General features: G+C 43.9%; 1 protein-coding gene across 2 annotated transcripts in view; it reads right to left on the bottom strand.

The window, feature by feature from the left end:
• ADK (adenosine kinase) overlaps positions 1-26,386 on the bottom strand; it is a 511,546-nt gene that overhangs the window by 180,204 nt on the left and 304,956 nt on the right. For both annotated transcript variants that reach the window (XM_077250787.1, XM_077250788.1), the window contains exon 5: positions 18,588-18,760. In XM_077250787.1, coding sequence (XP_077106902.1) covers positions 18,588-18,760 — 173 coding nt within the window. The remainder of the gene's footprint in view (positions 1-18,587; positions 18,761-26,386) is intronic.

Below are 26,386 nucleotides of genomic sequence, written 5' to 3'. Positions count from 1 at the left end.
AGCAGTTTAGGCCGATATAAGATACAGCCACTGTCTTTCAGGGCTTATCTACAGCATTCTATAATGCTATAGATAAGCCCCGTTCTGAACCTAAAAGATAAGAAAAATAAGTTTTATTATTCATTGAGAGGTGTAATTCCTAAAATGGGGTCACTTATGGGGGGGTTCTGCTGTTTAGGCACCTCATGGGCTCTCCTAGTGGGTCATGGCACCTGCAAACCATAACAGTAAAATCTGGCACGCCTTCCCTTCTGAGCTCTGCCATGTGCCCAAACAGTGGTTTACCCCCACATATAGGGTATCGGTGTAATCAGGACAAATTGCACAATAACTCTTGGGGTCCAATTTCTTCTGTTACCCTTGGGAAAATAAAAAATTGGGGGCAAAAACATCATTTTTGTCGAAAAAAATTTTTCTTCATTTTACAGCTGTACATTATAAACTTCTGTGAAGCACTTGGGGATTCAAAGTTCTCATCAGACATGTAGATATGTTCCTTGGGAGGTCTAGTTTCCAAAATGGGGTCACTTGTGTGGGGTTTTTACTGTTTAGGCACATCAGTGGCTCTCCAAACGTGACATGATGCCCGCAGACCATTACATCAAAGTCTGCATTCCAAAACGTCACTACTTCCTTTCAAAAGCCCATAGGGTAGTTTTCTCCCACATATGGGGTATCAGCATACTCAGGACGAATTGGACAACAACATTTGGATTCCAATTTCTCCTTTTACCCTTGGGAAAATAAAAAATTGGGGACTAAAAGATCAGGTTTATGGAAAAATTATTTTTTCATTTTCACGCCCGGGCGTTATAAACTTTAGTGAAACATCTGGGGGTTTAAAGTTCTCACCACATATCTAGATAAGTTCCTTGGGGGTCTAGTTTCCAAAATGCGGTCACTTTTGGGGGGGGGGGGTTCCACGGTTTTGGCACATCAAGGGCTCTTCAAACGCGACATGGCATCCAATCTCAATTCCAGCCAATTTTGCGTTGAAAAATTGGCACTCCTACCCTTCCGAGCTCTGCAATGTGCCCAAAAAGTGCTTCCACCCCACATATGTGGTATCCGCGTACTCAGGACAAATTGCACAATAACTTTTGGGGTCCGATTTCTCCTGTTATCCTTGGGAAAATGATAAAATTTGGATCTGAAATAATTTTGTGTGAAAAAAAGTTAAATGTTCATTTTTTTTAAATGTTTTGATTTTTTTTTTAACAATCCAAAAATTCCTGTGAAGCACCAGAAGGGTCAATAAACTTCTTGAATGTGGTTTTGAGCACTTAAAAAATGCAGTTTTTAGAATGGTGTCACTTTTAGGTATTTTCTATCATATAGACCCCTTAAAGTGACTTCAAATGTGATGTGGTCCCCCCCCAAAAAAAAGATGGTGTTGTAAAATTGAGGAACCGCTGGTCAACTTTTAACCCTTATAACATCCTAACAAAAAAAATTTGGGTTCCAAAATTGTGCTGATGTAAAGTAGACATGTGGGAAATTTATTAAGGATTTTGTATGACATACCCTTGTGATTTAGGGGCACCAATTTTTTTTTTTTTTTTTTTAAAGTTGAAAAATTTTCGCCAAATTTCCGTTTTTTCTTACAAGTAAATGCAAGTTATATCAAAGAAATGTTACCACTATCATGAAATACAATATGTCACGAGAAAACAATGTAAGACTCACCGGGATCCATGGAAGTGTTCCAGAGTTATTACCTCATAAAAGGACAGTGGTCAGAATTGTAAAAATTAGTCTGGTCATTAACATGCAAACCAGACTGGGGGCAGGTGTTTATAGCCTGGGAAGGAGGAAATACCCATGGAGCTTCCCAGGCTATTAATATAAGCTGTATATTTAGCCTTTACTGGCTATTAAAATAGGGCAGCTGTTATGATCCGGTGACCTTGGAGCCGCATGAAACTTTCTCTGGAGTAGGTGGAAACTATACTGACCGCAGATCCTGAACTAACACCGCAACTAGAAGTAGCCGTGGGCTGTGCCTAACAAACCCTAGACACCTCGACACAGCCGGAGGACTAAATACCCCTATAGATGGAAATAGGAATACTACCTTGCCTCAGAGCAGAACCCCAAAGGATAGGCAGCCCCCACGAATATTGACTGAGTAGGAGAAGAAAAGACACACGCAGGCAGAAAACAAGATTTAGCAAAAGAGGCCAGTCTAGCTAAATAGGAAAGGATAGGACAGAATACTAGGCGGTCAGTATTAAAACCCTTCAAAAAATATCCACAGCAGATAATACAAAAAATTCCACAATCTAACTAAAGACGTGGAATGAATATCTGCAACCCCAGAGAATCCAACAAGACTGAGAAAATACTGACACAATCTAAGCTGGACAAGAAAACACAAAAGAATAGCACTGAATCATGAAGCACACAGCATGCGTGCTACAGAAACAAAACCAGACAATTATCTTTGCTGATTTGGCAGAAAGGCAGGAGGAACCAGGCAGAGGTCCAACACCTCCCAACAACAATTGACAACTGGCAAGGACTAATGAACCCTGCACACCTAAATACCCCAGTCAGAACTGCAATCAGCAGAAACACCTGACTAGGACTGAAACCCAGGGACAACTGCATTACCACCTACCACCACCGGAGGGAACCCAAAAGCAGAATTCACAACAATACCCCCCCCCTTGAGGAGGGGTCACCGAACCCTCACCAGCGCCCCCAGGCCGATCAGGACGAGCCAGATGAAAGGCACGGACCAAATCAGCAGCATGGACATCAGAAGCAAAAACACAAGAATTATCCTCCTGGCCATAACCCTTCCATCTGACAAGGTACTGAAGCCTCCGCCTCGAAAAACGAGAATCCAAAATCTTCTCAACCACATACTCCAACTCCCCATCAACCAACACAGGGGCCGGAGGATCAACAGAGGGAACAACGGGCACCACATATTTCCGCAATAAAGATCTATGGAAGACATTATGGATAGCAAAAGAGGCCGGAAGCGCCAATCGAAAAGACACTGGATTAATAATCCCAGAAATCCTTTAAGGACCAATAAACCGAGGCTTAAACTTAGGGGAAGAAACCTTCATAGGAACATGACGGGAAGACAACCAAACCAGATCCCCAACCCGAAGCCGGGAACCAACACATCGACGACGGTTAGCAAAACGTTGAGCCTCCTCCTGAGACAACACCAAATTGTACACCACATGAGCCCAAATCTGCTGCAACCTGTCAACCACAGAATCCACACCAGGACAGTCAGAAGGCTCAACCTGCCCAGAAGAAAAACGAGGATGAAAACCAAAATTACAAAAGAAAGGCGAAACCAAAGTAGCCAAACTAGCCCGATTATTAAGGGCAAACTCGGCCAATGGCAAAAAGGCCACCCAATCATCCTGATCAGCAGACACAAAGCATCTCAAATAGGTCTCCAAGGTCTGATTAGTTCGCTCGGTCTGGCCATTTGTCTGAGGATGAAATGCAGAAGAAAAAGACAAATCAATGCCCAGCCTAGCACAAAAGGCCCGCCAAAACCTAGAAACAAACTGGGAACCTCTGTCGGACACAATATTCTCCGGAATACCATGCAAACGAACCACATGCTGAAAAAACAACGGAACCAAATCTGAAGAGGAAGGCAATTAAGGCAAAGGCACCAAATGAACCATCTTAGAAAACAGGTCACAAACAACCCAGATAACCGACATCCTCTGGGAAACCGGAAGATCAGAAATAAAATCCATAGAAATATGCGTCCAGGGCCTCTCAGGGACCGGCAATGGCAAAAGTAACCCACTAGCACGGGAACAACAAGGCTTGGCCCGCGCACAAGTCCCACAGGACTGCACAAAAGAACGCACATCACGTGACAAGGAAGGCCACCAAAAGGACCTACCAACCAAATCTCTGGTACCAAAAATACCAGGATGACCAGCCAACACGGAACAGTGAACCTCAGAAATCAATCTACTAGTCCATCTGTCAGGAACAAACAATTTCCCCACAGGACAGCGGTCAGGTCTGTCAGCCTGAAATTCCTGAAGAACCCGCCGTAAATCAGGGGAAATGGCAGAAAGAACCACCCCTTCTTTCAGAATGCCGACCGGTTCAAGGACCTCAGGAGAATCAGGCAAAAAAGTCCTAGAAAGGGCATCAGCCTTAATATTCTTAGAACCCGGAAGATACGAAACCACGAAATCAAAACGGGAAAAAAACAAGGACCATCGAGCCTGTCTAGGACTCAGCCGTTTGGCAGACCCGAGGTAAATCAGATTCTTATGATCAGTCAGGACCACAATACGGTGCTTAGCTCCCTCAAGCCAATGTCGCCACTCCTCAAACGCCCACTTCATAGCCAACAACTCCCGATTGCCGACATCATAATTGCGTTCAGCAGGCGAAAACTTGCAGGAGAAGAAGGCACACGGTTTCATCAAGGAACCAACAGAATCCCTCTGAGACAAAACGGCCCCTGCCCCAATCTCAGAGGCGTCAATCTCAACCTGAAACGGAAGGGAAACATCCGGTTGGCGCAACACCGGAGCAGAAGTAAATCGGCGTTTAAGCTCCTGAAAGGCAGAGACAGCCGCAGAGGACCAATTCGCCACATCAGCGCCTTTCTTCGTCAAATCGGTCAAGGGTTTAACCACGCTGGAGAAATTAGCAATGAAACGGCGATAAAAATTTGCAAAACTCAAAAATTTCTGAAGGCTCTTCACGGATGTGGGTTGAATCCAATTATAAATGGCCTGAACCTTAACCGGATCCATCTCCATAGATGAGGGAGAAAAAATGAAGCCCAAAAAAGAAACCTTCTGCACCCCAAAGAGGCACTTAGACCCCTTCACAAACAAAGCATTGTCACGAAGGATCTGAAATACCATCCTGACCTGTTCCACATGAGACTCCCAATCATCGGAAAAAATCAAAATATCGTCCAAATATACAATCAAGAATTTATCAATATAAGTCCGGAAGATATCATGCATGAAGGATTGAAAAACCGATGGAGCATTAGTGAGCCTGAATGGCATCACAAGGTATTCAAAATGGCCTTCGGGCGTATTAAACGCAGTTTTCCATTCATCACCCTGTTTAATACGAACAAGATTATATGCCCCCCGAAGGTCAATCTTAGTAAACCAACTAGCCCCCTTAATCCTAGCAAACAAATCAGAAAGCAAAGGTAAAGGGTATTGAAACTTGACCATGATCTTATTCAAGAGGCGATAATCAATACAAGGTCTCAAGGAGCCATCCTTCTTAGCAACAAAAAAAATCCCGCTCCCAACGGTGAAGAAGATGGCCGAATATGCCCTTTCTCCAAAGACTCCTTAACATAACTCCGCATGGCGGTATGTTCAGGCACAGACAGGTTGAAAAGTCGGCCCTTAGGAAACTTACTGCCTGGAATCAAGTCAATCGCACAATCACAGTCCCTGTGCGGTGGAAGGGAACTGGACTTGGGCTCATCGAATACATCCTGAAAATCAGACAAAAACTCTGGAATTTCAGAAGAGGAAGAAGAGGAGATTGACATCAAAGGAACATCATTATGAACCCCCTGACAACCCCAACTAGTCACAGACATAGACTTCCAATCCAACACAGGATTATGTACCTGCAACCACGGAAAACCCAGCACGATAACATCATGCAAATTATGCAACACCAGAAATCGACAATCTTCCTGATGGGCTGGCGCCATGTGCATGGTCACCTGTGTCCAAAACTGAGGCTTATTTTTAGCCAAAGGTGTAGCATCAATCCCCCTTAAAGGGATAGGGTTCTGCAAAGGCTGCAAGGGAAAACCACAACGCCTGGCAAACTCAAAATCCATTAAGTTCAAGGCGGCGCCTGAATCCACAAACGCCATGACAGAAAATGATGACAATGAGCAGATCAAGGACACCGATAACAGAAATTTAGGTTGTACAGTACTGATGGTAAATGAACTAGCGATCCTTTTTGTCCGCTTAGGGCAGACTGAAATGACATGAGAAGCGTCGCCACAATAATAACACAACCTATTCTGACTTCTGAATCCTTGTCGTTCCGTTCTAGACAAAATCCTATCACACTGCATTGGCTCAGGAATTGGCTCTGAGGACGACGCCACAGCGCGCACAGTTCTACGCTCCCGCAAGCGCCGATCAATCTGAATGGCCAGAGACATAGAATCACTCAGACCGGAAGGCGTGGGAAACCCCACCATAACATCTTTAACGGATTCAGAAAGACCCTTTCTGAAAATTGCCGCCAAAGCATCATCATTCCATTTAGTCAACACAGACCATTTTCTAAATTTCTGACAATACAATTCTGCCGCCTCTTGACCCTGAGATAGGGCCAACAAGGTCCTAAAGCCTGAAAAAAGGAGTCTACATTAAGCAAAGCAGGATTCCCAGATTCCAGGGAAAATGCCCAATCCTGTGGATCACCACGCAGCAGGGAGATGACGATTTTAACCTGCTGAATGGAATCACCGGAGGATCGAGGTCTCAAAGCAAAAAACAGTTTACAATTGTTTTTAAAACTCAAAAATTTGGACCCGTCACCAAAAAACAAATCAGGAGTAGGAATCTTCGGTTCTAAAACAGGAGTCTGAAAAAAATAATCAGAAATACCCTGTACCCTAGCAGCAAGCTGGTCTACACGAGAAGCTAATTCCTGAACATCCATGCTAGAACAAGACTCCTCAGCCACCCATAGATAAAGAGGGAAGAGAAGACAAAACAGACTGCAGAAAAAAAAATGGCTCAACACCTTTCTTCCCTTCTTCTGAGATGCATTTAGCTCATTATGGTCCAGTTGTACTGTTATGATCCGGTGACCTTGGAGCCGCATGAAACTTTCTCTGGAGTAGGTGGAAACTATACTGACCGCAGATCCTGAACTAACACCGCAACTAGAAGTAGCCGTGGGGTGTGCCTAACAAACCCTAGGCACCTCGACACAGCCGGAGGACTAAATACCCCTATAGATGGAAATAGGAATACTACCTTGCCTCAGAGCAGAACCCCCAAGGATAGGCAGCCCCCACGAATATTGACTGTGAGTAGGAGAAGAAAAGACACACGCAGGCAGAAAACAAGATTTAGCAAAAGAGGCCAGTCTAGCTAAATAGGAAAAGGATAGGACAGAATACTGGGCGGTCAGTATTAAAACCCTTCAAAAAATATCCACAGCAGATAATACAAAAAATTCCACAATCTAACTAAAGACGTGGAATGAATATCTGCAACCCCAGAGAATCCAACAAGACTGAGAAAATACTGACACAATCTAAGCTGGACAAGAAAATACAAAAGAATAGCACTGAATCATGAAGCACACAGCATGTGTGCTACAGAAACAAAACCAGACACTTATCTTTGCTGATTTGGCAGAAAGGCAGGAGGAACCAGGCAGAGGTCCAACACCTCCCAACAACAATTGACAACTGGCAAGGACTAATGAATCCTGCACACCTAAATACCCCAGTCAGGACTGCAATCAGCAGAAACACCTGACCAGGACTGCAACTCAGGGACAACTGCATTACCACCTACCACCACTGGAGGGAACCCAAAAGCAGAATTCACAACAGGCAGCCCCCTAAAAAATGAAGTGGAGTCCCCCTATAATTAATAACCAGAAAAGGCTAAGCATACAGCTGTAGGCGGATATTAATAGCCTAGGAAGGGGTCATGGATATTGCCCCCTCGTCTACAAACACCAGCTCTCAGCTGCACCAGAAATGGTGCATCTCTAAGATGCGCCAATTCCGCCACTTGGCCTCTCTTCCCACTTGCCCTTTAGCGGTGGCAAGTGGGGTAATAGTTATGGGGTTGATATCACCTTTGCATTGTAAGGTGACATCAAGCCCACGACTTCGTAATGGAGAGGTGTCAATAAGATATCCACTGCTAAACATAGTTGTTACATGTTAAATAAAGACACCGACGCCCTCACTTTCCTGGAAAAAAAAACCACCACAAATACTCCCTGTTCCAATGTAATCCATTTAATGAATGTCCCATGACGATCTCCCGTGTAGAGCTGTCACATCGGGAGATGTGACCGCTCTACAGGGCCTCCGATGACACACTGACCGGAGATAATCCTCCTGCAGTGTAGTTCACTGGAGTTCGTGCTTTCACTTTACAGCACTACCACTGTGTGAGAATTTTCTCACGCAGCGGTGCCACAAGTGAGAGCATGAACTCCGGTGACCTCTAGGTGGCGGAGTGATCCACTACAGGAGGATCAACTCCGGTCACTATCTCCCGATGTGACCGTTCTACACGGGAGATCGCAGTGGGACAATCGTTATTAAATGAATTACATCGTAGCAGGGAGTATAATGCTTATTATATATTTTTTTGCAGGCAATCGAGGGCATCGGAGGATTAGCTGTTTGGTAAGTAAGTACTGTATGTGTATATGTGTTTTTTAAAACTATTCAACACAGTAGCCAGATGATGGGACTACTATCCCATTATCGGTTAATGCTGTCACTGTTCTATGACAGCAGACATAGCCGGATGGGACTAGTCCCAACGGACGATGCCTGCCTACAGACACACAGCCGCGGACACACCCGCAGACATGCACACAGACACCTGCAGACAGACACACACATCTCCGCGCACACAGTCTCCGCCCACACTCTTCCTCCTCCCTATCTGCTGCGTTTTTTGCAGGCAAGTCCGCAGCAAAAACGCAAATCTTTTTACACCTGTGGTTTTGCGGCAGATTTGACTGACTCAATCGAAGTCAATGGATGCAGAAACGCAGCAGATCCACAAAAAGAACTGACATGCTGTGGAAAATAAAACGCTGAAAATCTGTGCGGATTTTTCACAGCATGTGTACATGGTTGTGCACTACACTGCGGATTTGATGTAATTCCACATCTCCAAAAACACTGCGGATCCGCATCAAAATCCGCAACATGTGCACATGGCCTAAATCACTAAATAAGGCCGGAGAAACATGACCAAAACAGAAGCAGAAAGTTGAGTACTTATACATAGTGTTGTGATACCTGCATAAGTGGAAACACCCATGCAATATTATGAATTTTCTAGGGATTCTCTGTTTTGGTGCTTGCTTCTCTGATATTGATGTTTTAAAGTTCCTTGGTGATGATGTGAGTATATGTACTTAATCTTTATATGTACTTAATCTTTATATGTACTTATAATCTTTATATGTACTTATAATCTTTATACGTACTTATCTTTATACGTACTTATTATCTTTATACGTACTTATTATCTTTATATGTACTTAACCTTTGAATGATAAAATATACAAAAGTGTATGCAATCATACTATTCATTTAATTTAGTACTTTGAAATAAAACTGCGTTACATCGCAAGTAAAACCCGCACTTTCCAAACTAACGGTATTTTACCGCCTAAGGATACAGAGTGATTCCAGCAATAATTTAAAATTTATGCTTTATTGATACATAATTTAAAATTATTACAAATAACATAAAATATTAGTACAAATAAAACACCAAAAACACAGGGTGGGAATAAACCTCCAAAATGGGGATGGTACAAATGAAGCAAAGCTAGGCCCCCCTATGCAGTATAGAGCTCTTAAAGTAAAAAAAAACCAAAACATTCTAATGCCCAAAACTCCTATCATGAATATCAGTGAGTTTAGTTCTGCCCCATAAAAAAATAACTATTGCAATTTATTGAAGATTCCAAAAAGGTGCCTAGTGCAAAAAAAATGGAATCCAAACAAATATTTGTGGTCAAACTATGGAAATCACTATTGCAATTTGTTCTAAATTCCAAAGAAGCGATTAGTGCTAAAACATTGCTTAGTGCAAACATGGAATCCAAACATCCTGTATGGACTGACTATGGCATCAGCATGCATGAAGGTATATTGTCATAGGTACAAGAACAACATAGCCATATTCTATGTATATATTGCATTGTTTAGTGCCAAAGAGAAGAAAGTTAGTAAAGCAAATGACTACATCACCTGAGAAAGTTAGAACAAAAGAATGCATCGGGAGACCAAGACAGCCACGCATCCCCAACCCCTACGCCGTTTCGCAATAGCTTCTTCTGGGGATGTGTCTTTATATATACTTAACCTTTGTATGTTAAAATATACCAAGCGTATGCAATCATATTATTCATTTAATTTAGTACTTTGAAATAAAACTGCGTTATATCGCAAGTAGTAGCCTTCTTTATAGCCGTATCCGAACCTTAGTGTTAAAAACTTGGCAATAGAACAACTGACACTTCAGAATTGTCACCATCATGTGTAGGATTACAATGAAAGGTAACATCTCTCTCAATATACCTTATTTTTCTGATTCTAAAGACGCACTTTTTTCCCTAAATTTAGGGGGGAAATTGGGGTGCGTCTTATAATGCGGATATACCTTACCGGCCGCAGTGTAGCAGCGTCCCAGGGTCGCTGCTGGAGGAGGCAAGAGTGGAGCGTTGCTGCATGCCGCAGGCTGGGATGAGGGGGTGTTCAGATGTGCGCCGCTGCCGGTGTTCGGTGGTGCGGGGGCTCTGCCCACATTTTGTGAAAGCCCAGAGCCACCGCACTTACATGGTTTGCTATGCGGTGGACTCCGGTAAAATGGCTGCTAGGGGCAGTGCATGCGCAGATGGAGATATCGGCACCAAGATCTCAGTGATCGGCACTGAGATTGTCACTATCCCATTATTGCCAAGCATGCCAGTCTCTTCTAATAGTCTTGTGATTTAATCTGCAGTCTACTAAGACACTATATATATATTTCATTTCATTTCGAGAAATTATCGAATAACGCAAAAAAACAAAAAAAACTAAAGCAACACCAAAAAAGGGGTCTTGTCACCTCCGAAATGCAAACTGAATTAATTAAACAAGCATGTAGGGTACTTGGCCCCTATATAAATTCTATTTTCAGTATACATTTCACTGTTAATAAAATTAGTTTGAAAAGCCGGATTACTTCCGGTAATGCTCTTTTAGTGAGTCCACGACAACACCCTACTGGAGAGAGGGATCCGCTCCACAGGAACAGGAAACCTACAGAAAGTAAAAGGGGGCGGTCCGCCTCTCCTCTTCAGTTTAGATTTCAGAGTACCAGGAGGACCGCCAGTATTAGGCAAATACTATTATTCTATGCTCAAACTTATTTACTCTATATTCGATAAAAAATTTACTTATTAGTGCATTCTATATTAACTTTAGGGAGGGTAGTGAGAGGGTGCTGACGTGGACTCACTAAAAGAGCATTGCCGGTAAGTAATCCGGCTTTTTACTCTTCGCCACGACAGCACCCTACTGGAGATTTTCCAGAGACCATCACCTAGGGAGTGACCACCGTGCTGAGGACAGTCCTGCCAAAGTCTAGATCAGAAGTTGATGATAGGTCAAACCTATAGTGGTTATAGAAGGATCTGACTATGTTGCCGCCTTACATATGGTTTCATTTGGTACATCCCCTCTTTCGGCCCAGGAAGATGCCATAGCGCTGGTAGAATGTGCTGTAATGCCTTCTGGAGGGTTTTAATTTCTCGCGTAATAAGCCAGTCTGATAGCCTCCCTAATCCAACGGGATAAGGTGCCCTTTGTGATTCCATGCCCCTTCTTGCGGCCCTGGAAGGATATGAACAGAGCCCTACACTGCCCCCAACTCCTGGTCCTTTCAATGTATTTTAATACTATTCTCCTGACATCCAGGGTGTGAAACTTCTGTTCCTCAGGAGTGGAGGGGTTGCTAAAAAAGGTGGGAAGAAGTATTTCTTGCGATCTTTGAAATTTTTGCTACCTTAGGAAGGTAAGAGGGGTCTGGTTTTAGAATCAACTTATCCTGAAACGTCAGTAGGAAAGGTGGATCTATAGATAGGGCTTGAATGTCACTGAAGGTACCTTCACATTAAGCGACGCTGCAGCGATAGCGACAATGATGCCGATCGCTGCAGCGTTGCTGTTTGATCGCTGGAGAGCTGTCACACAGACCGCTCTCCAGCGACCAACGATGCCGAGGTGCCCGGGTAACCAGGGTAAACATCGGGTTACTAAGCGCAGGGCCGCGCTTAGTAACCCAATGTTTACCCTGGTTACCAGCGTAAAATGTAAAAAAAACAAACAGTACATACTTACATTCGCGTTCCCCGGCGTCCGCTTCCTGCACTGACTGAGCGCCGGCCCTAACAGCAGAGCGGTGACGTCACCGCTGTGCTGTACTTTCACTTTCACTTTACGGCGCTCAGTCAGTGTGGGAAGCGGACGCCGGGGGACGCGAAGGTGAGTATGTACGGTTTGTTTTTTTACATTTTACACTGGTAACCAGGGTAAACATCGGGTTACTAAGCGCGGCCCTGCACTTAGTAACCCGATGTTTACCCTGGTTACCAGTGTAAAACATCGCTGGTATCGTTGCTTTTGGTGTCAAACACGACGATACACGCCGGTCTGACGACCAAATAAAGTTCTGAACTTTGTTCAACGACCAGCGATATCACAGCAGGATCCTGATCGCTGCTGCGTGTCAAACACAACGATATCGCTAGCCAGGACGCTGCAACGTCACGGATCGCTAGCGATATCGTTTAGTGTGAAGGTACCTTGACTCTTCTAGCAGAAGTTAGTGCAACTAAGAGGGACGTTTTTAGTGATAGGTATTTTGGAGATATTGAGTCTATTGGTTCAAAAGGAGAGTCTGTTAGGGCTTCTAAAACTAGGTTTAAATCCCAGGGAGCAATTCTAGGCATGTTAACGGGACTGATTCTTTGCAGGCTGTGATAAATCGGTACACCCATTTATTTCCTGCAATATTATGACCATAGCGGGACCCCAGTTCTGATACGTGGACCTTCAATGTATTTACGGACAGACCTAGTTCTTTCCCTTTTTGAAGGAATTCTAAGAAGGGTTGTATTGGAATTTCTGAAATATTAGAAGATGTATGGAACTGTAGGAATTTCCTCCATATTTTAGAGTATATTTTTGTGGTAGAATGTTTTCTGCTTTGAAGGAGTGTGTCAATTAATCCTTCTAAGAAACGCCTTGATTTTAGCATTTGCCTTTCAAATTTCAGGCCGTCAGGTGGAGATTGTCCACCTGAGGGTGGAAAAAGGGTCCCTGGAAGAGTAGATTGGGGATAGAGGGGAGGACCCAAGGGTCTGAGACCGACATGGTTTGTAGCCACGAGAACCATGGTCTCTTGCGCCAAAATGGTAGTATTATTCTCGCTCCTTCCTCTCTGATCTTCCGAATGACTTGTGGCAATAGTATTATCGGAGGGAAGGTGTATGCCAGATTGAATTGCCAAGGGACTTGGAGAGCGTCTAGTATGTCCGGATGATCTGCTAAAGATAGGGAGGCAAATTTCCGTACTTGTTTGTTTTTCATTGTGGCGAAGAGATCTATTTGAGGATGACCCCAAAGGGATACTATCTTTTGGAAGATATGATGGTTTAGGCACCATTCCCCCTGTCTTAGAGTATGTTGACTTAGGAAGTCTGCCTGTTGGTTGTTTCCCCCCTTTATGTGAAGCGCAGAAAGGGATAACAGATGTTTTTCGACTAGGTCCAAGATTTCTCCAGCGGAAGACATCAGAGTCTCTCATCGAGTACCTCCTTGTCTGTTTAGATATGCCACTGTTGTGTTGTGTTTTCCTTGGTGCTGTGGAAGAAAATGGTATAATGCATAATTTACTGCCTTTGGTTCTTTAACGTTAGATGAATGCTGAGTTTCCTCTGCATCCCACAACCCTTGGCAAAAACAATTTCCCATATGGGCGCCCTATCCGCGGAGACTGGCATTGGTGGTTATAGTATGGGATGGTGTTATTACCCACAGAACACCACTCATCAAATGGTTACAATCTAGCCACCATATTAAAGAAGTCAAGACTTCCTGAGATAAGGTTATTTTTGTCTCAAGATGACCAAGTATTCATCTTTCCTCTCGGAGAATCTGGTGTTGCAATGTCCGGGTATGGTATTGTGCCCACTGAACTGCTGGGGTACAGGAGGTAAGGGATCCCAATAGTGACATTGCTTTCCTTAGGGACATGCATGGATTATCGCAGCTGTAACTTTGCTGTATGATCAGTGATATCTTTACCTGAGGGAGAAGACACTTTTGGCTTTTGGAGTCTAGATGAAACCCTAAAAACGTCTGTAGGGAATGTGGAATAAGTCTGGATTTCTTGACATTTATGATCCAGCCCAGATCCTGTAAAGAAGAAATTGCGTGAGCTAAGCTACACTGGATAGCTGAATTTCTGATTACTAAAAAGTAGTGATGAGCGAGTGTACTCGTTGCTTGGGTTTTCCTGACCACGCTCGGGTGACCTCCGAGTATTTATGACTGCTCGGAGATTTAGTTTTCATTGTGACAGCTGAATGATTTACAGCTACTAGCCAGGCTGAGTGCATGTGGGGGTTTGCCTGGTTGCTAGGGAATCCCCACATGTAATCAAGCAGGATAGTAGCTGTAAATCATTCACCTGCCGCGATGAAAACTAAATCTCCGAGCAGTCAAATACTCGGCGGTAACCCGAGCAACGAGTACACTCGCTCATCACTACTAAAAATTCATCCAGGTAGGGTATATGCATGGCTGCATACTGGAAATGACGGGTCTCGCCTTCGAATGTCACCGCTACCCTAAAGTATCTTTGGTATCTGTCATGGATAGGGAGATGGTAATAAGCATCTTTTAGATCAATGCCCCCAATCATGCAATTTGAGAAAAGGAGTTTAATGGTGGATCTGATTGACTCCATTTTAAATTTATGATTTTGAACAAATGAATTAATTTTTTTTTAGGTTTATGATTGTTCTAAATGAACCATCGGGTTTGGAAACTAGGAATAAGGGAGAATAGAATCCTCCACCTTCTTGCCCTTCTGGAACCCTGACTAAGACCCTTTTGGTTAATAGGATTTGAATTTCCACCTCAACGGCCTTTTGTTGTATTGGCGAGTTGAGGGATGTTATAATAAAAGACTCGTGGGGAAATCAAATGAATTGTAATTTAATTCCTTCTCTGATTATATTCAGGATCCACGAGCTGGTTGTTATTTTTTTCCCACTGAGAGAAGAAAAATTTTAATCTACCCCCTACTGGGGTAACAGGTTCTTCAATATTTGTTTTCTTTTGGGAGGCTGAGTCTTTTGAAGATAGTACCTCTCTGTTTCTCTTCTTTTGTGGCCCATCTTGTTGGCCTATCTCTCTGCCTTCTCTTGACGAATGGCCTTCTCTTAAAAGCCCTCCCTCACATGGTATAGCGCAGATTATTGTTTTTGACTGCGTGTCCCCTTTCCAGCTTTTCATCCATAAGGCTAGTCTGGCATTATTTACCAGACCTTGCTGCTAAGAGAAGAGAATCTGCTGATGCGTCAGCCATAACGGCTGCTGCCCCTCTAATTAAGGAAATAGCAGCCCGCAATTTTTCTCTCGAGGCTTTTTGCTCAATTTGTTGGTCCAGTTGGTCAATCCATATGAGCATTGACCTAGCGGTGTATGTACTGGCTTACTGCTGGTTTGAATATGCCTGTAGTTGCCTCCCATGACCTTTTTAAAGATGACTCCGCTTTTACGGTCAAGAGGGTCAGAAAGTAGGCCAGCATCTTCCACTGGTAACGTGGACTGCCTAGAGGTAGAGGCAACGGCTGCATCCACCTTGGGGACTTTAGTCCATGTTAGTAGCTCTTCGTCACTAAATGGATATTTTCTTTCTGACGCTGAAGGGAGAAAGCTTCTTTGATCTTGTTTCTCCCATTCTCTTTTTGTCAAAACCTTGACTGCCGGAATTACCGGGAAGGCTCTCCTTTTTCTCTCAGCTAAACCCGCAAACATTATGTCCGGCGTGGTTTGAGTGCCTTTTGTCTCCTCACACCCCATAGTGTCTCTTAACGATTTCGCTAAATTGTCCACACTAACCAAGGGAAGACATGATCGCCCCTCAATTTCTGTTGATGATGATGCAAGTGAAGAGTCTGAGACTATTTCCTGGTCATTATCTGCCTCTGTTGAGGATATTGTTTTTTTACTCTTACTTTTTGGGAGTGTTTTTGCTTGGTTCACAGCTTGCAATTCCTCCCTAATTATGGCACATATGTCCGTAATTGACACTGCTGCTCCCTATGTGGTCTCAGTGATGCAGTCCTTACAAAGTTTCTTAGGGTAACAATCCGGAAGAGGCTGGCTACATAAGGCGCATTGCTTATGTTTTGATTATTGTCTCTTTTTGGCCTGAGGAGAGGGAGACATAGCGAGAGAAAAGAAAAAAAAGAGGTGGGTGTCAGCTTAATAGGTAGAGTTTTAACACTCACCCAGTGAAGTTATCGGTACAGGATCAGGAGGCCGAGGTACAGTCCTGGATCTGGAGTCAGCTGCGTTGCTTCTGCGACCGGCATCTGTGGATCCCCTGCTGGAGCGGTCCTTGGGGGGGCCCGCTGAGTCTTCTGCTGGAGGGTCCATAGTCTGGCCTGGGGATGACATGGTACATCGCCGAAAAAGCAGCGCTGTCTGATTTTTATAGAAAGCACCATTTTTTTTTTTTTTTTAAGAAAGACACTTCCTAACAGTTCCGGGTCGGTTCCTACCGTACTGCGCATGCGCGAATCGGCGCTTCCCCCACCACTGACCTCGGCCTGTGCACCCCAGAAGCTCAACCTCTACTTCTGGGGCAGGAGCATCTGCGGCGGTCGCACATGCGCAGCCCGGGATTCCGCACCGGACCGTGTTCCGAAATGCTGCCCTCACCCGACTTCCTGTAGGCCAGGACTCACGTTCAAACCTCCGGCACCACTCCATCAGCCTGCATCATGTTCCCAAGTGAGACCAAGCGGCCCGCCCCGGTCCCGGTCATCACCTTCAGCCATACTTCAGACGAGGAGGGAGCCATGAAACGGAACTCCCACGATGCTGCTTCTGGACTGCAGCCCCTGCCGTTCCCGCAGATACCGCACAGGCGGCATGCATTAGTCCAGGTATGTGTTCTTCTTGCAGGAGAATCCTGTCGTTCCCGTAGGAACAGGAAACCTAAACTGAGGAGGAGAGGCGGACCACCCCCCTTTATTTTTTGTAGGTTTCCTGTTCCTGTGGGGCGGATCCCTCTGTCCAGTAGGGTGCTGTCATGGCGAAGAGTAAAAATGCTTTATATAACATACACAAACGAGAAGGCTTTGGTGCAGTGTAATGCCTTTCTTAATTTCCATAGTCAGAACTTCCCAGTCTCTGACAGTGAATGCTTGGCCAGCGCACTCTGAAACCTAACCACGCGGTACAGTGCATGTACATAGACTGTGAAGGAATCAACGGCACACATAGTACCGTGGAGGGTCCCTCTTGCACCACTGCCTCCTGTCATGACACCGTGGAGAAGAGGTGGTGCCATGATATGAGGCAATTCTAGGTGGAGAAGAGGTGATGCCATGATAGGAGGCAATTCTGGGTGGAGAAGAGGTGGTGCCATGAAAGGAGGCAATGATGAAAGGGGGACCTGCCTCCATACTTTGTGTGCGCCAATGATTGCTTCATATGTTAAGGTTCAGGCTACGCTTTCTCTGGCCAAGCGTGTCCTGTCAGAAACAGGAAACTGCTCAGTATGCAAATGGAGGAAGTAGTAATGGTGCACCTGGCCACAGCAAGGGTGCAAAAAAACACCATCATTTGCATTTGGAATGTAAAAAGTTTTCAAACTAATTTCAAGGGTAAAAAGCAAACTGCTATTATGATTTTTGTAGGAGCCAAGTCCCCTACAAAACTGTTTAATTAGTGCAATTTGCATTTCGGGGTTGACAGATTCCCTTTAAATTAAGAAAGAGCAGAAACACCCTCCCTTACACCATCAAGTAATGGTTTTCACTTCAGTGTAATTACTGTCAGGTTAGAACTATATGTACATGAAGAACATGATCATATCTGACCACTTCATGGCTTGCACTCTGAAGTTCTTACTAGTTTCCCTTCTGCAGCCTATATGCCTAATTTTCAGCTGTCGCTGAATTCAGCTGCAGAGTCTGAGACTATATGCAATCACGTCCACCATGCACTGAAGATTCTGCTCCCCAAGAAGCATGGAGGAGCACCTACTGCAGTCCTGAGCAGCTAAGAACAGGGTGGGAAAGGATACTAACAGCTGCAGCAGGTTTGTTCTCTTCTCTCTGAAGCTGCTCCCTTACCTCCTTCTGCACCGCCTCTGCATAGACTTCTATTGGCAGCAGTTGTAACATGAATGCATAATGAAGCTGAAAATCCATCTTCTCTCTTCCTCGTTATAGGCTGATTTTAGAAGTGAATAATCATTTTAGGATGAAGGAAGGGGAGACAGTGGCTAACAAGCGGAAATAAAACATTTTCTTGTATTCACTTGTACTATTGATTCATGAAAAGTTTGTTAAAGTGACAGCAACTTGTCCTCTTAGACCCTCATTAATAAGTAATCAATTATAAATGATACTTCAGCAAAAAGTCTATTATTTGAGGAGCTGAGGCTTACACCACACTCAATGCAATATGAATAGAGACCAAGTGAAAATAATGTGTCCACAAATAAAAGTCCTTCTCAAGATCACTGAAATAGCAAACATGGCACTATGAGGGGGCGACTGACCTGTTGTCCCCAGTGATACATGCCGCACAGGTGCCTGTTGGCTGCTCACTCTGCTCATAATAGTGGGCATCAACGTGTACCTCTTCAGTTTTCTTTTTCAAGATTTCTCCAAACTTGTCTTTGCCAATGCATCCAAAAAACGTGGCCACCTTAAAGGGCTTCTGGATCATCCACTGTAATATAAAGAAAATTGGGATTTTCAAATTTTCTGTAGATCAAAGGAAAGCTTCCGTAACAGAATATTCCTAGACAAAACACTACAGAAGTCCAATTCAGAGTTGAATAAAAAACAGACATATTTGGGTTTTTTTTCTTCCTAAAGCCAAAGATACATTTCCAATGGGAAATGCTCCTTTTTTGTATCCTGTGGAAGAATAGAATTAGGATTATTTTGTTTCTGTGTTAATCAGAAGTGGAAAATAAGATGCAACATGGCAGGAGGAGATCCCAGGTCCAGTAATCCAGCATGAAACAGACCCAATAAACAGTCTGAAAGTGATGAAAAGCAGATGCCTTTAAATCAGATTTTTTTCTCATTCACATCAATGATTGAACGCACAGATCAAGTAATCGGGTATTTTTTGTTTTTATAGTAGGACAAAAAAATTAGTGCAGACATTAGTGAACATTCTGTTCAGGTCCAACTAAAACTAATATCACAGCTGGATCTGTTCTACCACTGATGTGAATGTGAACAGGACAGATGTAAAGTGCACCAGCTTTTCATCACTTTGAGACTAATATACCATCATTTTTTTGTTTATTGGGTGTGCTTCAAATGGATGATAACGGGGTATAAACATCCTGTTGTGTAAAGTTTTGTTATATTAGGGGGAAAAAACACAAGAACACACTACTGTTCAACACAATGCAAAAAATTATCTGCAGCACTGGATAGGAGTTAGTTCTGCTGGGAGATGTAGTTAGCAGATGATAGGCCCGCCATTCAGTTATGTGAAGCGCACCCAGAGAGGTGAAAAGACACAAAAAATAAACTTTTTCTATGACTATTCTATGATTATCACACAGACAGAAGACAGACATCTAGAAGTTTTGAAGAAAGGAGCAGCATCCATTTCCAGTTGAAAAAATACAAAATCTTTATTCTGCCATTACATGATGCAACGTTTCGGCCAGCAACCGGCCTTTGTCAAGCATACATTAAAACATCAGTGGCCATCTTAAATAGTGTGGAGCCCAAATCTGGACCAATCACCACATAAGGGCGGCCTTTAATAAATCTTACAAATAACAAAACAATATGTACATACATTAAAAGCCAATATAATATCGGCAGTACAGTGTTCTAATAATCAAGCTATCATGTAAAAACGAAATGAAATACATAAAGAAAAGGCTAAAAAGGACGAGAGGCATCCACCAATTACCGCTTTACTATGTGGTTGTCATAGTGACCCCCATGTTGTATACATATATATCTTCCAATCACCATTACCGATGATATATACGTCAAAACAGCCCCAATACCTCATTACTGGATTCCACCTGCTCAAGAATGCCGGCGCATGCGCACACGGCTCCCCACGTCACCGGTCACATGACCGCAACGCGAATGGAGCCCAATGCGCACGTGCAAAACAGCGCAGAGCCAAAAAACCTCACCCGAGTCACCTGATCCATAACGCAGGCATGTATGAGACAGGGAGGCGCTAGAGCGCTGAGCACCCAGCCACACCCCCCGCCAATCACCAGGCCGCGCTGAACCCGTGCTCTCGGGGAGGACGCGGACCAGCCATATCCATGGCAACCAAACAAAAAATGGGTGTACACATGATGTTACAGCAAAAAATAGGGATTCGTCCACACGGCGATTTGGCAGGCAAGGAGAAAGGGAGGGATAACAACATAAAGCTCATAATGATCAAATAGTGGACATAATCCAAGTCTACATGTTTCTTGTATCCTCCAGATGTCCCTGGATGTCAAATCCCATGATGAACTAAAAACAAAAAAAACAGAGAAAAAAAGAAAAAAAGAGAAAAAGAAAAGCATAAATACATAATATATAATACCAAAGATTTTAAAATCAAACAATTTATATGTACATAAATACAGAAAAGGAACTCAAACCCTGTATGGGGGCAGGACTTCAGGGCAAACATATTTGGAGGTTATATTCAATATTTAACCCCCTCGGTTGCAGAGTCTCCAAAATGGAGATCCACCCCAATTCCTTTTGTTTCAATTTTTGTACCCCATCTCCTCCTCTCCTCAACACAGGGACCCCATCGATAACCCTAAACCTTAACTGATTAATAGAGTGTCTACATGCATGAAAGTGTTTAGGAATTGGTAAATCGAGCAATTTAGTTCTAATAGTGCTCTTGTGTTTGCTCACACGCGCTCTTATCTCCATAGTGGTCTCACCAACATACATGAGACCACATGGACATACAATTAGGTAAATCACAAATTTAGAAGAGCACGTGTAGCGTTCTTTAATTAGAAATCTCTTCCCAGTCCGGGGGTGGCTAAAGCTATCCCCTTTTAGCATATTGCTGCAACATGAACAACTTAAACAGGGGAAATTGCCCATCCGTGGTGGACATAAAGTCCTCTGGAGAGCAACCTTCCCTGTCCCCACATCAGATTTAACTAGTCGGTCCTTTAGATTGCGGCCCCGTCTATAAGAGAGAATGGGACGCAAGCTAAAGTCCTGTATCAGGGGCATACCCTTGTTTAATATTCCCCAATGTTTGTTAAGGATATTGGCAATCCCATTACTAGCTGGGCAGTACGTCGAAACGAATGGTATACGTTTCTGTTTCACCTTAGTCCCGTGTACAATCAAATCACCATCTGGTAACCCCGTTACCTTCTCCTTTTGGTGAGTCACCTTCCTTCTAGGATAGCCCCTGTGGACAAATTTTTCACACATCTCCTCCAACCGTACATCACGTGTGTCAGTATCGGAGACTATCCTACGTACACGGACTAACTGACTCCACGGGAGTGAGTCCATCATCTTCTTTGGATGGTAACTGTCATAGTACAAAAGACTATTTTTATCCGTAATTTTCGTAAATAAATCAGTACACAGAATGTCACCTTGTTTGTACACCATAGTATCCAAGAACTGCAAACGATCCACCGAATAAGTCATGGTGAATCTCAGTTCTGGATGTACACTATTCAATTCTGTCAGGAAATTGGAAAGCTCATCGTAAGGCCCCTCCCACACACAGAAAATGTCGTCGATGTAGCGCCACCAGGCCCGGACATGGCCCCAGAAGTTGGAACTGTACACGAATTGGTCCTCGAGCACCGCCATATAGATGTTAGCATAAGTGGGGGCCACGTTGGACCCCATGGCGGTACCCCGTAGCTGCTGGTAGTACTCATCCCCAAAAAGAAAGAAATTCCTTCTGGGGATGAACTCCAGCAGCGTGAAGACCAACCGTGCACAATCCGGGGTCACGTCCGAGCCAGACAGCGCCACACCGACAGCATCCAAGCCTCTCTCATGTTCGATAGATGTATACAGAGATACAACATCGAAAGACACTAAAATGGTGGAGGTATTAACACGAACATTGTTAATTTTTTCTAGAAAGTCACTTGTGTCCCTAATGTATGAACGAGCAGATGTAGCAAAACACCGAAGAATCTTATCCAAAAAGATTGCTACCTTATTGCACATAGACCCTCTCCCTGATACAATAGGACATCCGGGGGGACAAAACAAATCTTTATGAATCTTAGGGAGGGTATAAAGGACTGGAGTAATAGGGGCATCTACAAACAAAAATTCTGAAAGCTTCTGATTGATAAGTCAATCAGAAGCTGTAATTCCCTTTGGAAACGAGCAGTGGTGTCACAATTTAATTTCATATACACCGCAGTGTCAGCCAATTGTTCCAAGATCTCCGCTCTGTATTTGACCGTATCCATGATTACAACCGCACCGCCTTTGTCGGCCGGTTTGATTGTAATCTCGGTCTTATTGGATAGACCAGCCAGAGCCTGTCTTTCCACACTGGATAGATTGTTATACCCAGTGTTACGGAAGCTACTTTTTAGACTTTTAACATCTCTTTCCGCCAGTTCAACATATGATTCAACAAAGTGATTTTTAATTGGGGGTTGGAAGGAGCTACGATTAAACAAGCCGGGGCTTTCAGGGTAAATCCACCCATATCCACCCCTGTAGTATCATCAGAATCATACTGAACCCCCGAGAAATAGGTAGTCAACCGTAAACTTCTAAAGAAGGCAAATAAATCACATTCAATCTGGAACCAATCAGGTGAATTTTTAGGACAAAATGAAAGCCCCTTGGACAGCACATCATACTCAATTTCCGATAATTGTACAGATGATATATTTACCACCAGTTCTCTATGATTCAGTGCATTTTCCGCCATTCGTCCATATTCCGAGTTCTCATCGGGGATTTGTAGAACTTCCTCTGTTCTTGATTCGTAGTGTTTCCTCCTGTGCTTCCTCCCGCCTCTGCGGTTCCTCCTTTTACTGATGATTTGTTCGTTTTCTTGGTTCCTAAAAAAACGGAAGAAGAAGAAGAAGCTCCAACATTGGAGTCGTCAGTAGAGTCAGACTCCGCTGTGGTAAAGCCAAATTTGTGTGGGTCTTTTTCTCGTGGTCTCCTCCTATTTCTTGGCTGAAAAACTCTAGGTCTCCTATTATTAAACGAGGATTGTGTACCAGATTGCCATGAAAAAATCCGGCCTGACTTATAGTCCTCCACATCCCGGAACCATTTAACTCTCTTACTCTTTTCAATCTCCTCACGAAATTTTAACAGATTCTCCTCCAATCGAGTCTTGTATACCTCCAAATCTTCTTCGTTCTTCTACCTCCTGCGTTCTTGAGCAGGTGGACTCCAGTAATGAGGTATTGGGGCTGTTTTGACGTATATATCATCGGTAATGGTGATTGGAGGATATATATGTATACAACATGGGGGTCACTATGACAACCACATAGTAAAGCGGTAATTGGTGGATGCCTCTCGATGCGATGTCCTTTTTAGCCTTTTCTTTATGTATTTCATTTAGTTTTTACATGATAGCTTGATTGTTAGAACACTGTACTGCCGATATTATATTGGCTTTTAATGTATGTACATATTGTTTTGTTATTTGTAAGATTTATTAAAGGCCGCCCTTATGTGGTGATTGGTCCAGATTTGGGCTCCACACTATTTAAGATGGCCACTGATGTTTTAATGTATGCTTGACAAAGGCCGGTTGCTGGCCGAAACGTTGCATCATGTAATGGCAGAATAAAGATTTTGTATTTTTTCACCTGGAAACGGATGCTGCTCCTTTCTTCAAAACTTCTGTGAGTATTGGTCCAGTTGGATTCATGGACTTTGGAGCGTGCACTGTGAATACTTGAGTGCTGATGGTTGACCACCCTTTGTAAGAAGACAGACATATGTCTGAGGTGGCTTAGTGACTCCTGAGGGGGTCGGACCCCATGACCCTGGAGGGCTCCTCCAACTCTAACATTCTAGGATTCTATCAAACTTTGTTGAGATTAGGCTATAAGAATAGTCTTAAGCATACAATCGCATTTAGGATATGTGCACACGCTGCGGACTGGTCTGCGGATTTTTCCGCACTGATTTTGATAAATCCGCAGGGCAAAAACACTGCGTTTTTCCTGCAGAGTTATCGCTGTTTTACCACGGATTTACCTCGGTTTTTGTGCGGATTCTACTGCGGTTTTACACCTGCGTTTTTTTAATATGGAGCAGGTGTCAAACCGCTGCGGATTCCGCACAAAGAATTGACATGCTGCGGAAAAAAAAACGCAGCGTTTCCACGCGTTTTTTTCCGCAGCATATGCACAGTGGTTTTTGTTTTCCATAGGTTAACATTGTACTGTACACCGCATGGAAAACTGCTGCGGATCGCTGCGGATCCGCAGCAAAAACAGCAACGTGTGAACATGGCCTCAATGAGCTTTGTGGGAAATAATGCAATATAATACACAAGTAAAAAAGGGGGAGAAGCCAGCGCTGCTTATGGTCAGAACGCAAAACATAAAGTGCACATGCACATATTGATTTCTAACGGAGTTTCAAAAATGAGACATTTAGCAAACAATTGAGCAATTCTTTGAGCCACCCCGCCACTTCACGGCATTCTCATAATGGGGCAGTCCTACTCTACGTTTTTTCGCTGTGCCACTACGGCCTCTAAAAAGCAAGACCACATTAAATGCAAGCTGTACCTGAAGCGTTTCTGAATCACTCCCATGGCACCAGAGAGGACAGCACAGATAAAGGTTGACCAGGTCTGGACATAGACATTTCAGGTCCAACCTCCACACTGCCTAACCAGCACCACAGATGAAGGGTGAGACAGGCTTGGACACAGGTGCACAATCAAAAACGCTGCAGATCCGCAGCAAAAACCGCAAGGTGTGCACATGGCCTCAATGTGCTTTGTGGGAAATAATGCAATATAATACACAGTATGTAGTAGAAGATAAATACAAAGTAGCCATACTCTTAGATCCCATGCTAACTGACAGATTTTGCTTCAATTGATTTTACATTACAGAATGGAGGTGCAGGCGACAAGCTTTTCATGATGAGAAGGCTTTGCTTAGCATGGAAGAGGAAGGAAGGAATTAACTATCCCAGAGACTGCTTATAATATCAGGGATGGAGGGAGGATAATGAGGAGAGGGCTGGGGAGATACTGTAAGCGAGCCTGCTTCTCATTACAGCCCATAAGCTTATGCACTCAATCTTCGGGGTGAACTAAAAGCTGCACCAATTTGCTGGCACAGTGAAGAGACGGTAGGGACACACTGAATTGATTCTGCACAACATAAAAAATGCCATTAGTAATGATAGGTATTGTCCTGGATTGCAGAGAGGTGAGCAGCGATTACATGTAAATCCTACATAACGCATACCGTTAACAGGCACTGACCACTATAGCTAATTTGTTAGGAATATGTTACGCTGTTATTACATGCATGCAGATTTTGCGGCGGTTTTTACATGCATGCAGATTTTGCGGCTGTTTTTAGATGCATGCAGATTTTGCACAGGTTATTACATGCATGCAGATATTGTGGCGGTTTTTACATGTTGCAGATTACATGTACATGTACATATGTACATGTGTGCTGATTTTTCCCCACTCACTTGTATGGGTGAAATCTGCAGCGAAAACTCTGGAAAAAAAAAAAAAAAAAAAAAAATCACATGCGGCAGATTTAAATCTTCACGGAAAACATCAGCAACATGTGCTCGTGACTCCATGTTTCGTGCTCACTTTGCTGACATTAGAAAACCCTTCAGGTTTTGTGACAAATCTGCAACATGTGCACAGGCCTTAAAAAATAAGCAAGCAAACCTACTTTCTAAGGCTAGTTTCACACTAGCGTTTTGAGGAGCTGTGGAGGGCTGCGGACTTCCTCCGTGAAGCCCCGCCCTCGGCCGCACCTCAGCCGCTAGCTCCGCCTACTTCTGCATGCGGCCGGCATGCGGCCTGCGTACCTATCTTTAACATTAGGTACACAGGTTGTGCTGCTGTATGCGGATGCTGCCGCATGCGTCGTTTTGACGATGCGGCGACCAGCGTAGGACGCAGCTGGTTGCAATTTCTTTTTTTCTCAGCATCGTCAAAACGACGCATGCGGCAGCATCCGCATACAGCAGCACAACCTGCGTACCTAATGTTAAAGATAGGTACGCAGGCCCCATGCCGGCCGCTTGCAGAAGTAGGCGGAGCTAGCGGCGGAGGTGCGGCCGAGGGCGGGGCTTCACAGAGGAAGTCCGCAGCCCTCCACAGCTC

The sequence above is a fragment of the Ranitomeya variabilis genome, chromosome 4 (genome assembly GCF_051348905.1).
Source record: "Ranitomeya variabilis isolate aRanVar5 chromosome 4, aRanVar5.hap1, whole genome shotgun sequence".
NCBI lineage: Eukaryota > Metazoa > Chordata > Amphibia > Anura > Dendrobatidae > Ranitomeya > Ranitomeya variabilis.
This window is presented reverse-complemented; position numbering and strand designations above follow the sequence as displayed.